Genomic DNA, 12,729 nt, shown 5'->3' on the forward strand with positions numbered 1-12,729 from the left:
CACGACTCCATCACCACCTCCATACACACAGTCTGTATGAGACTTTTCAATCTGGTTTCCACTCTGCACACAGTACAGAGACAGCCCTGGTCAGAGTTACCAATGATTTGTTGATGGCTGCTGACCAGGGCTCCCTGTCACTTCTCATTCTCCTAGATCTCTCTGCCGCCTTCGATACTGTGGACGATAACATCCTCTTGCATCGACTCCACACTACAGCTGGACTCTCTGGGGCCAACCTCCAATGGTTCCAGTCATACCTCACCGGCAGAGTTGAGTATGTGGCCCTGGGGGAGACGAGGTCATCTCCCCACATTATCACCTTTGGGGTTCCTCAGGGGTCAGTGCTTGGACCAACTGTTTACTGTCTATATGACCCCTCTGGGCAACATCAGGAAATATGGGTTATCATTCTATTCTTATGCAGATGACACCCAGCTTTATTTAAGAACAGACTCCATCTCCACTTCAGCCTCCCCGCCAGCTCTCACAGCATGTCTGGAGGAGACAAAAGTCCTCATCCTCATCGGTACTCCACATCAGATTAAGACATCTATCAGTAATATTATTGTCTCTGATCATGGCATTCCCCTCACTTCTTCTGTTACAAATCTAGGTGTCAAGCTGGACCCACATTTATCATTTGACAACCACATTCGCCATCTATCCAAAGTCACATTCCTCCATCTCAAAAATATAGCAAAACTCTGTCCTTACATCCCCCAATCGGATGCTGAAAAATTGGTCCATGCCTTTGTCTCCTCCAGGCTGGACTATTGCAATGCTCTCCACATTGGTATCTCTGGCAGGAGCTTGCAGAAGCTCCAGCAGATCCAGAACTGTGCTGCCAGGATCCTTACGAGGAAGTGCAAATATGAGCACATTACACCGATTCTAAAATCTCTACACTGGCTACCCTTCCACTACAGAATCCAGTACAAAGCCTGTTCTCTCACTCACCAATGTCTCTATGGAAACGGCCCGCTGTACCTCAAAGAGCTCCTTCCCCCACACAATACCCCAAGAAATCTCCGTTCCACCAATGCCTATATCACCTTCAGCAGCCCCGGACCAAACTTTCTACTATGGGAGACCGAGCTTTTCAAGCTGTTGCCCCACGTCTTTGGAATGCACTCCCAGATTCTCTGAGGGCACCACAGAGCATGGAGTCTTTAAAAAAAAAACAACAACTAAAAACTCTCTTATTCAAAAAGGCTTACTAGGATTTAGTTTTTTTTTTTTTTTTTTTTGCATCTGATCTTGTTTTTATTTACTCATTTCTTAATGGCTTTTTATTGCTTCTGATTATCCTGTAGCACTTTGAGATTTCCTTCAAATGTAAAGTGCATTACAAATAAATTGTATTATTATTATCTAAGACTCTTTTTGTCCTTAAAAAGTATATTTTAACAACAATCCATTACAAAATCTCCCCATGGAAGTAAAACATATAAAATAATGCAGATTTCAACTGTAAATCATTGTGTGACTCTAAATTATATTTGATAACCGTTCTGATTAACATTCAAAAGCAAATAAGCTATTGTTAATTTTCACGCCAAGCCAATCCACAAAATTAACGAATGGAATATAGGTAATTTTACAAACCAAATAAATATAAAAGTACATTACATTCATTTATTTAACCTATCATTTACACATGTACATTTTAAGTAGATGGAGACATAGTTACCTATAATCCTTGCTTTGCAGTATCTCAAATAATTATGGCACATCTCTAATATACCGTAGTAAATGTCCAGTAACATACATTACATTTATAAACATTACTAGTCCACTGATGGTACATAATATAACAGTTACAGGTATCAGAATTTGAAACACACTTTAGTTTCTCCATGCATGCAGATGCAACTTCCTGTTGCTATTATGCATGCACAATGCTTTCTTAAAGCTTTATGGCCTGGTCACTCTGTCTTTTTGTCAGCAAAATTTTGCCAGCAAAATTCCATTGATTTCAGGGAGATTTGCAGCAACATGCAAATTGTGTTTACATGACTTCTGGGTGAATGCCTGTAGCCACGCAAACTTCCCCAGGTGATGTGAAATGCAAAAGGCAGAAAGCCAGTGTGACTGGGCAGTTAAGGTCCCTCAAATTCCCTCCAGTTTCACATTTATTGTCTCGTGCACAATTGCTTAATATGCTATGTTTCAAGTTAAAATTAAAGTATAAAATCAGTTTGGGCAAGGCTAAATTCATGATTTGTTACAGGGGAGACTAGATCTGTGTGTTGTATTTGTGCTGGCCCAAAGTGATTAAGGACCTCAAATTCCCCCCAGAAGCTCAGTTTCGCATGCACAACTGTTCATATGCCATCTGTCCAATTAAAATTAACGTACAAGATAAAACTTAAATTTTGCATTGTAGGACAAGTTAATCCTAATATGACTTGTTTCCAGATAAAGTATAGAACAAATAAATAAATAAAAATCAGTGAGCCGTGGTGAACGAAAGGGAGTGTTTATTTTTATTCTGGATCATACACCAATCAACCATAACATTATGACCACCTTCTTGTTTACATTCACAGTTCAATCTCTCAGCTCTACTAACCATACAAGAGCACTTGTGGTTCTACAATTACAGTGTGTTTTGTCCACTTATTGCTCTACATATGTTGTTTGTCTAGTCTAGTGATCGACCGATTAATCGGCCGATTTTTGGCATTTTTTAATATAATCGGCATCGGCCGATATATTAGCGCAAGAGGCTGATATTTACACAATGCACAAAGGCAACACTGTGGGCAGCTCCGTCATTCTGGCTGTTAGAGCGCAGTATTTGTGTTATGTTATTGGAAATTGTTATAAAATTTGTTAAAAAAATATTAGTGACAGTACAGATATTCAGATTTTTCATGGCGCCATATTTGAGTAATGTGTACATATCATACACAAATTGAACGGTCAGACTCTCAGGATCACAAAAATATACATTAAAATGTAGGACTAAGGAATTAAAGGCAAAAATAAGAAGATATCCCCAACTTCAGATTTCTTCCTCATCAAAAACCGCTGGTTCTCGAAGCCTGAAGAGCCCACAAGTCGCTCACACAGAAAGTTAGCACAGCAGCGCTTACCTTAGATAGGCCCCTTCAAAACGAGACTAAATCTGAGTCTCTCCGTCAAACCGCTCGTGAGTAATCCTCATTTTTTTTGTCAAGAGTACTGGCCAAAAAAAATCCCGAAAAAATAGTACACATTTTCAAAAAAATTTAAATATGATCTGCGTGGACCCATGTCGCACCTACTGCAGCATAGCTTAGGCACTCAGCTTTCCAACGATTAACTTGATGTTAATCAAGTCTGTAGACCAATCTGTGGCAGAGTTAAGGCGATGCACACCCAAGAAGGAGGGACAAACGCAGCAGAGGTATATGTTTTCACCTAACAGACCCAGACACCACGCAAGAGATTAAACGGTTCTGTTTGGCAGCCACAAGCTCCACAAACAATAATCAAGTCAATAAACATTGTTTCAAAGCTTAGATGTCTTTTACTAGTTACATTGCCCCCACTGAGGACATTTAAATGCAGCAGGGGTGTGGGGGAGGTTGCCTTGCTCTACACAGCCAGAGTGCAGCTCTTGCCTTTTAACAAGTCAGTAATTTAAAGTAACACTGTACTCAGTGAGAAACAAGTGTAAACATCAGAAATAAACTCAGTATATGAGAATAAAACACACCATAACTAAGGGTTTTTTACTGTTTGTTGAGGGTAAATGGCCACTTGGTGTGGGACAGGAGGCGAGTTTCTCATAGAAAGTAAACCACTAAGATGTTGACATTAGGTCTAGACAAGACATATACACTATTTTATTTGCAGTAAAATTACACTGTAAAAAATTGTAGTAAATTTACAGCGAGTCTGCTACAGTATTTTACTGTATTTTTTAAATATAGTAATTTACTGTGTATTGCAATACATCCTGGGTAATGGACTGGAAGCAGCAATAAAGCAACTAGCTTTACAGTATTTCACTGTATTGTGAGTTGGGGATACTCCAGGCATCTGAAGGTGAGTAACTTATTTACACCATTTATTTCTCACATATTTTATTGTATTTCCAACGAAAATATAGCAAAATTACATTCTTGTTTTTTAGGCAATGGTACAGTTAATTTTTTTTAACATCAGTTTTAGGCCTCACTAAAAAACAAAAACAGAACAGGAAAAGAGAATAGTTTTTGACCAAATAAAAAAGTGAAAGAATTGCGTTTTGTTGCCCTGTGAAGGACTGGCGCCCCCTCCAGGGTGTATTCCCCGCCTTGTGCCCAATGATTCCAGGTAGGCTCTGGACCCACCACGACCCTGAATTGGATAAGCGGTTACAGATAATGAATGAAATGAATGAAAGATATGCGGTTTTTTTTGTTTTTTTTTTAATATTGCTTTATTTATTTATATTTTTTGTTGAGGGTGGGGCGGTTAGCAAGAACAGGGCTAACGGTTTTCTGGGGGCAGGGTGGCGAGAACTGGGCTAACGGTTCTCTGGGGGCAAACGGAGACTGAGTGAGAGAGACGAAAAGTGAGAGAGACAAAAAGTAAGAGAACGTATACAGAGACTGCACGTCGTCGTACTTTCAGGATTTTGGAACAACATTAATGAGTAAATGTATGTTTTAATCATCATACAGCTCTAAACGTATCCAACCACAATGGCTTGGTGCTGCTTTTTAGCAAGATAGCTGGTGCTACTTATGATAGCCGCTAACATTTAACCAGCTACCTCCTGTGGAATTTGCACACTTGTTTGCTCCCAAAAATGTTAATGTTTTATCGTCGTAGATAGAGTCAACTGGCGTTTCTCCCCTCAAATTATTCCGTTGGAGGGATTAGAGCCTGAGATATCACCAGTTTTGTGATGGTCTACAAGCAGGAGGCTGAGGGAAAGGTAGGAGAGAAGAGGTGGCAAGAAAACAAAGAGGGGGCTTTGCTCCATTGAAACAGACTGACGGTGAAAGGACAGGTCAATCATAGCATTATTTTTTAGCGCAGTAGAGACCACCAGGTAGAGAACGACAATTTAACTGTATTAAAAATTGTAAACCCTTTTAAGCCAGTTTTGGACTTCTGTGAGTAATATTCAAATTTTATTTAGCTAGAAGAGTAATGCATTTTAAAGAAGAGAACAGAGGGAAATATAAACAGAGATGGAAAGGGATTCTTGTCATTGACCTTGGTCAGTTGTAGATGTTGGTAAAATTAGCTATGTTCATTATAATAGAGAACTGTAAACGTAGAACCTGTAATGTTAGCTACAGAATTACAAACTGCATTCCAGTTCATTAATACATATTTGGAGTGAGTGAGGGGGAAGAAGGCGGGAAAATATGTGGAGAGGTTTTGCTGTGCAAAAAATGTGCAGTTTTGAGACTTATAGACTACTGTATTTTGCTGCAGAATTATGAGCTCCATTCCAAATCTGATTTGAGCCTCCCATTTTTTTTATTTAGTTTATAGTCAGATTTTGAAAGGAAGAACCTATTTGTTAGCCAGGTATGCAAAACTAGTAAATTAATTAGCTTGGCTAAGTGTTTGTGTGTGTACATTTTAATTACTTATCTGTGTTTAGTTAGAGTATTGTTTTCAATATATGGCGTTATTTTTGTGCCATAATTCTGCCCGCGGATATTTTGAAGGAGCAAAAAGTTTTTTGCACGCGTGCATCTACTTTGAGCGAGCAATGAGGTTTCTTGAACGCACACTACAATCTAAATATCTTGCGCTCCTGTCCTGCGCGTGCGATGTCTCTGACCCACACGCTCGCTTCAAACTTAGTCATTACAAAGTGCCTCAGTTTCAGCCAATCAAAAATGACAAATGACAAAGGTAATTTCTGATTGGATGGCTTGACCGCCAAGTGGGTGGGACATACAGACCGGAGACCAGTAAATAGTGGGACACCGGTTACAGGTTATGATTAGGGGCAAAATCTGAAAATGTCCTCCAAACGGCAACAGATGGGTGCACCACAGCCAGTAATTTTATTTCATATTCATTGAATTGGTCACATGGCAGTTATTTTTTTGCCTTAATTTTATTTATCTAGTTTTACTGAGTAAGCAATGTACCTGATGTGCTGAAAATAATGTACATAGTATAAAATAGTGCTAGCAATGACTGTAAATGGTACTGCAACTACTGAAGAAACATCTTTATTAGTAATGCCAGATAGCAAGCATATATCGGTTCACTGGCATAAAAATGCTGGCACACCACTGATTGTAGACCACTGCTGGTCCACCATCAGACCACTCAGATTACTGTCCTGTACAGGACATAACTAATTTTTAATCTCTTCAAATAGATTTTTATTCTGGAAAACAAACTAATCCAATATTACCAACAACTATGAGAGATATAATAATGAGTATAAGTCTAATAAAAAGTGATTATGATAAAAATGTTGACACTGTGCTGGATTACAATTATTTACTAATCTTATTTGTAAAAGAACCTAATGAAGGAAAAAAAATGTAAATTGGACAGTGAATGGAAAAGTTCTAAAATGTGGCATTTTGTCTAAAATTCTTTTTAATCACCAGTGGTCCGTCCAGAAAACGCTGTGCAAAACACTAGTGGACCTCCAACTTTGTCCTCAGTGGGACAACAGTGGTCTGCCGTCTCCTTGCTATCAGTGATAGAATATACTGTGATGAGAGGCAGTTATCAACGTAGATGGCTAGTGTAATGCTAAAAATCTAAATAACTTAATAGCTTAATACTGCAGTTAAGTTAGCTTGCAGTTAGCTATTCATAATTCTGTTGGCTTTAACGCTAATGTAGTAAAATATCCACGCGCGTGTAGATATTTCGGGCAAGAAGGTTTCAGAATTTCAGAAGGGTGCAGAATTGTGGCACAAAAATAACGCCATATCAAAGTACCTAAAAACAAAATGTTGAGCAACCGGCTCTGTGATCACAAATGTAGTGTTTTGTTATCAAATGCATGTACTATATGTTTTAAAAGAAGAGAGGCTCTTTGCGCCATGACTTTCAGGAAGTTTTGTGCATTTAAGGTTCACATTTATAGGTATCATTAAAAACAGCAAAACTGAAACTAGACCTAGGCTGTATCATGTAGATTTTAATTTGACATGTCAATGAAAACTGCAATGGTAAATGTGAAGACTTAAAAAATTTATATTGTCATCATTTAGGCAAGTGCCACAGCTGCTGATTTTGAAACCCTTAACCTGCCTGTGAGTCCTCAGATGATTATTCTGGGTATGTATATATAATTGCAAGATTTGTCAAAGTACTCCAGAATGACAAAAGTTTAAGACACATTTGAATTGTAATTACAGTGGAATTTTTGACCAATGCAAGATGGTTGGAAGGACAAGTGGCCTATGTTTGCTCACGCCTCTATTAGTCTCTGGAAAGGCAGCCCTATTCTCCTTGTACTACAATTTCAATCTCCAATATCGACAGGAAACTTCATGAGGTAAAAATTTTCATTCTTTGTATTTTTTTTCTTTCTCTCTCTACTTGTGTTTACTTCTTTCTCTGCATTAAACTAGTCTCTATTTCATGTTATCTTACCTGCAGTTAAAAATACTAATAAATATAAAAACCTTGAAATATGATAACTTTACAGATGTAGAAACCCCATATATGAAAATGTATAAAAATTCTAAAATTAACTGAAGTTAACTGCTTAGAAATTTTGACCCATTTCTGTTGGATAATACTTTAAAAAAAATTTATGAGGAGCAGTTACTGTTTATACATTCATTCATTCATCTGCTGCAACCATTTAATTCTAATCAGGGTCATTATGGGGATCATTTGATGCAGTTCAAAATTGCACTTTTGATGTCAAATTAAAGGTCAAATGCAGGATTTCCTGATTACTATGATATATTGACAGAAGTGCATAGCATATCAGTCTGTGTGGCTTTTAGATCAGGTATCAAATTGAAATAATAGTACTTGTGGAAAAAATGTATTTTTTGAGTTCATATTAATATCTTTCCCCTTCAATGCAAAAAGTGCGAGCAAGCAACAACCTGGGCTGCGCGATATGACCAAAAACTCATATCTCAATATGCCTAACAGAAATGGAAATATACGATACAACATTAGGAAAACCATAACAAAATTAAGTGTCAAAGAATGTGTTTATTTTTAACACCAAATAGGACATGCTGCATTATCTAATTGTAATTATCAATATAATTCACCCTTTATCTCACTCATTTCCTCAAATTACTTGCAGACAAATAAACATAGCACAAAAAGTAAGGAAATTTGTGTTTGGTAGATTATTTATTTGTCGTAACAGTGTTTCTTGCTAATAAACTTTACACTGTTACTGTTAATTTCCCTTTTAAATGGTGCCATATTTGTAAGGAACATGCATTTGTGGGATGAGCAGTAGAGCCGAGTATGTGGGTTGTGCCCATGAAAAAATTTGCCAAATCTTCTCTGCCAATGCAAAAAAGCTTATTTTGTGTGATGGTGTGAGGCAGCATCTCTCTCACTGGAAAGACGAGGCTTGTCATCATTGGAGGCAATCTCAATGCAGAAAGATATTGAGATGAAATTCTGCAACCAGTGGCAATCCCATATCACCACAGTCTGGGACCGAACTCTATCCTCAAAGATGACAACCTTTGCCCCCACAGAGCAGTATTTATCAGAGACTACCTCCAGAATGTGGGAATCGAGAGGAAGGAATGGCCTGCCAGCTCCTGACCTCAACCCCACGGAACAGTTGTCGGATCAGTTGGGCATGCTGTTCGTGCCACAGTGAATAAATTGTTAAATTGCCAATACGTCTTGTTTCTTCAACCTTTAATCAACCCGTCACAACCCACCAAACAAGTCAATGGCCAAATAAGCTGTTTGGCATTGGCAGAGAGGATTTGGCTAATTTTTCATGGGCACAACACACATACTCTGCTCTACTGCTCCTCCCACAAATGCATGTTCTTTACAAATGTAGCACCATTTAAAAGGGAAATTAACAGGCTTCCAATGGTGTAAGATTTATTGCTGAGAAGCATTGTTACAACAAAGAAATAATCTACCAAGAAAAATATTTTGTGCTCTGTTTAGTTTTAAATATTGTCCTGCACTTGATGCCATCTGATCTTCCCCTTACTGTATCCTCTAAGCTTTGTGTACACAATTTTTATTGCAAGTTTTTTGTTCCTTTATTTCCACATGCTATGTTAATAATTATGGATTTTTTTTGATAGATGCGTCATTGGTACAAATCCCCAGGGGTGGTCAGCGTCAAGAGCAACCAAGAAGTCCTGAACCATGCATCTGTGTGTATGCCCACTTTTAAAGAAACTTGATGGACTTTGAATATAATTTTACTTAAAGGGTCATGTTCAACGCAAAACAGACTTTGTGTGTCTTGGCTGATCAGTAAATATCAATGATGATATTTGAAATACGAGGTTGTAGTAATCCAGGTATTTAATTAAAATTTTCATGATGTATTATGGTCACTATTTGTGATCTGGTAAGATCAAAAGTCATGTAACGTAACAATGTTTTACTATAAAGATTTGGGCACTTTTCTTGTAATCCATCAAGGGCAAGAATGTAATTTGATATTGTGAAGTATTTTGGTTAGAAAAAATAAAAGCTACTCAAATATCAAAAGGGGGGGAAAAATAAAAAGTTCAAGTAAAAATGTAAATGATTTGAACATGTTATGTAGTACCTGAAATTTGTCCACATTCTGCATATATTTGGTTTTAATAAAGTGCATTAATGGTTTTAGTTCTAAATGTAGATTTGGATTTCTTTTGTGTATGTAATGGTTATAGTATATTTACAGTATTCATGCTTGGCAGTTTTTAAATATTTTTTCTTAATAGTAACACTATAATCATTACAAAAATATTACATGCTGATATTCAGTATGAATAAAGAATTGAATGCAATTTAGATACTGTTTCTGATTAGTGTTCATCTGTAAAAGGGTACTGTTTCTGATAAAAGGCAGTAAAAGGCCTGGCAAATCAGCTGAAAGATTTACTGTACATTTACATATGTGCAATTACAGTAGTATTCTGTAAAGTTGAAATACAACAGTGTTCCTGTAAAAATGCAGTAAATGGCTGGGAACTCTGCTGCCAGGAATTTACTGTAAATCCCAATATCTACAGTAAAGTATTGTATGATTCAGTTACTGTATTATTCTGTAAATTTGAAGTACAGCAGTGTTCCTGTAAAAATATGGTAAATGTCTGGGAATTCTGCTGCCAGTATTTTACTGTAAATAACAGTATTTACAGTAAATTATTGTATTATTCAATTACAGTAATATGCTGTAAATTTGAATTACAGTAGTGTTCCTGTAAAAATACGGTAAATGGCTGGGAACTCTGCTGCCAGTATTTTACTGTAATATTTACAAGAATTTTTTTTTATAGTGTAATCATTTTCCTTATGGAGAGCTAGGGGTCTAAAGGGACACTTGGAGAGGCAATCTGTCCACTGTCTGCTCCAGCTTGAATAACTTCAAATCAGTAGGAGGTATCAACTCCAAATTTTACCTGATGAAAGTAGACCCCTGGAGACAACTTTAAAAAGAGTTTTATATAGTCAGTTTATAGTCACTAACATTTTTTTTATCAAATGTAATACAAGCGCCTACATATTTTTGTGGTTGTCATAAGCTTTTGACCACTTCATATATATTTCAGAACCTCTAAATGGTTTCTTTTACACATTTGAAGGGATTTCTGTAAAAATAAATCTTGATAATGTCTCTAGTTTATTCACTGCCTGAGGAATGGGAATATCAGCTTTAGATATCGGCCATCAGCCACTACTGCTGTCTAAAAATTGGCATCGGCCATCAAAAAACCCATATCGGTTGATCACTAATACAGTCCCTCAGTTTAATATTTAAATATTTATTTAACATACCTGCTATTTCCTGTTTTATTTTGACTGGTCAATTAAAAAATCTAAATTAATCCATTTTAAATATCTATATCCAATAAAATATATGATTTTATTAATGTATTAAAATGCTTTAAAGCATTATAATCTGTGAGGATGTGAAAAACACAAACATAATGGGAAGAAAAAAAGAGTATGGGAAAGAGTAAAAAGACCTTGAGTACAGATAAGAACGTTTTCTAAGAAGTACACAAAATCAATTTTAAACCTAAGAGTAAACAATGTATGAAGAATTCACATGAAGCAGAAGTCCTTATATGTACATGGGAAATAAGGTACTTTTTGATTGTAATGGGATCCAACTCAGCCTATGGAGTGTGTGAAGAAGGTGGGGTAATATATTATCACTCCTGAATACTGTATAAAAATGAGACCTTCACAAATGCTTTTTTGTTTGTCTTCCTAGATCTACCCAGGTTAATGTGTCTATACCTTAACCTGTTTCATTAATGCTTTTGGTATCTCTTTTCAGACTTACCCAGGTTGATTTGATTTTACTTTAACCTGTTTAAATAAAGTAATGAACCTTTTAAATCTGAAACCTGTGTCTGTAAAATTTTTTAATTATTGATTTTTTTTGTAGAAATTGTGATTTTTAATAAGGCATATACAAAGCTAAGTCATGCTTAAAAGGAAAAAGCCTGTTTAGCCCGACAATTATTTATTTACTTCATTTGTCTATGAAGCCTTAAAAGCAATGTGCACTGCATTATGTGCACATCGAACACTCCCTTTCATTCACCGCGGCTCACTGAATCTGGATCTGCGATCTAAGGAGCTACCTTCAGTCTGCGAATAAGAAGCCAACTTCAGCGTCGTATAAAACAAATGATAGGTGATTATTGTACATAGTTTTGGCAAATCACAAATTCTGTTTCTTTATCCTAGAAAAAAGATCTCGGTAAACTTAACATCTCGCCAAAGGACGCACTGACAAATTATACTGTGGCTATTCGTTACCTGGCTAGACACATATAATTAGGTTGATATTTAAACTTATTTTTAAATAATCCCGTCTAATATAACACCGACTGAACGAAATATATAGATATGACTAATGTGTCTATTGTCCAAAACGCAAATGATCTGTTCATGTCCTTGGTCTTTCATAACCTTAGCAATTAGTTGGATTGACTAGCTAAGCATGATTCCATGACTTTTGCCCCTTAACTCAACAGACAACAAAATAAAGGCAACTCTTACGAGTTGTACAGCCATACAAAAGATTTTGTGTCACTCAAAATGAAAAAAGTCACTGTCATCGTCTGCTACAAACTATTTCTGTAGAACGTTAGCTATAATCTAGCTAACATTAACTCCGCTTATTGTGTTAGTGGCTCCACGCCCAATGACGATAACCTCTTGGTTATTTGCTTTTGTGTTAAATAAAAGAATATAGCTCGTACCTGCACTAAAACCTTGATGTACATGAGCGGGTGGGACAGGACCGTAAGCCCGGACCCGAGTAGCATTTGACCACATACATCCGCCATTGTCCCTCGTCCCCCCTCCTTCACAAAGAGAAGGGATTACGAGAGCACCGTGATGCTGGCGACACTTGGGTAGAGATTCAAAATGTTGTCAAAATATAAGTCCAACTAAAATTTTATATTTGACTTGAGTAAATTGGGAATTATAATCTAGATTAAGGGAAGTGTTTAAAGCAATTTAAAAGCCTATTAAAACAAATTAAAATTATGAACTGTTGTAAATAACAGAAATAAAGAAGAAATTATATTTGGTACTACTGCGTTTTATGCAGGGATTTTAATA

General features: G+C 36.7%; 1 protein-coding gene across 1 annotated transcript in view; it reads right to left on the reverse strand.

Moving 5' to 3' along the window:
• LOC136677708 (mitochondrial carrier homolog 2-like) overlaps positions 1 to 12,519 on the reverse strand; it is a 68,705-nt gene extending 56,186 nt beyond the window's left edge. The window contains exon 1 of the mRNA XM_066655308.1: positions 12,363 to 12,519. Within this exon, the coding sequence (XP_066511405.1) occupies positions 12,363 to 12,449 (87 nt within the window). The 5' untranslated portion in view covers positions 12,450 to 12,519. The remainder of the gene's footprint in view (positions 1 to 12,362) is intronic.
• Between the last annotated feature and the right edge of the window lie 210 nt (positions 12,520 to 12,729).

Source organism: Hoplias malabaricus, chromosome Y (assembly GCF_029633855.1).
Source record: "Hoplias malabaricus isolate fHopMal1 chromosome Y, fHopMal1.hap1, whole genome shotgun sequence".
Classification (NCBI taxonomy): domain Eukaryota; kingdom Metazoa; phylum Chordata; class Actinopteri; order Characiformes; family Erythrinidae; genus Hoplias; species Hoplias malabaricus.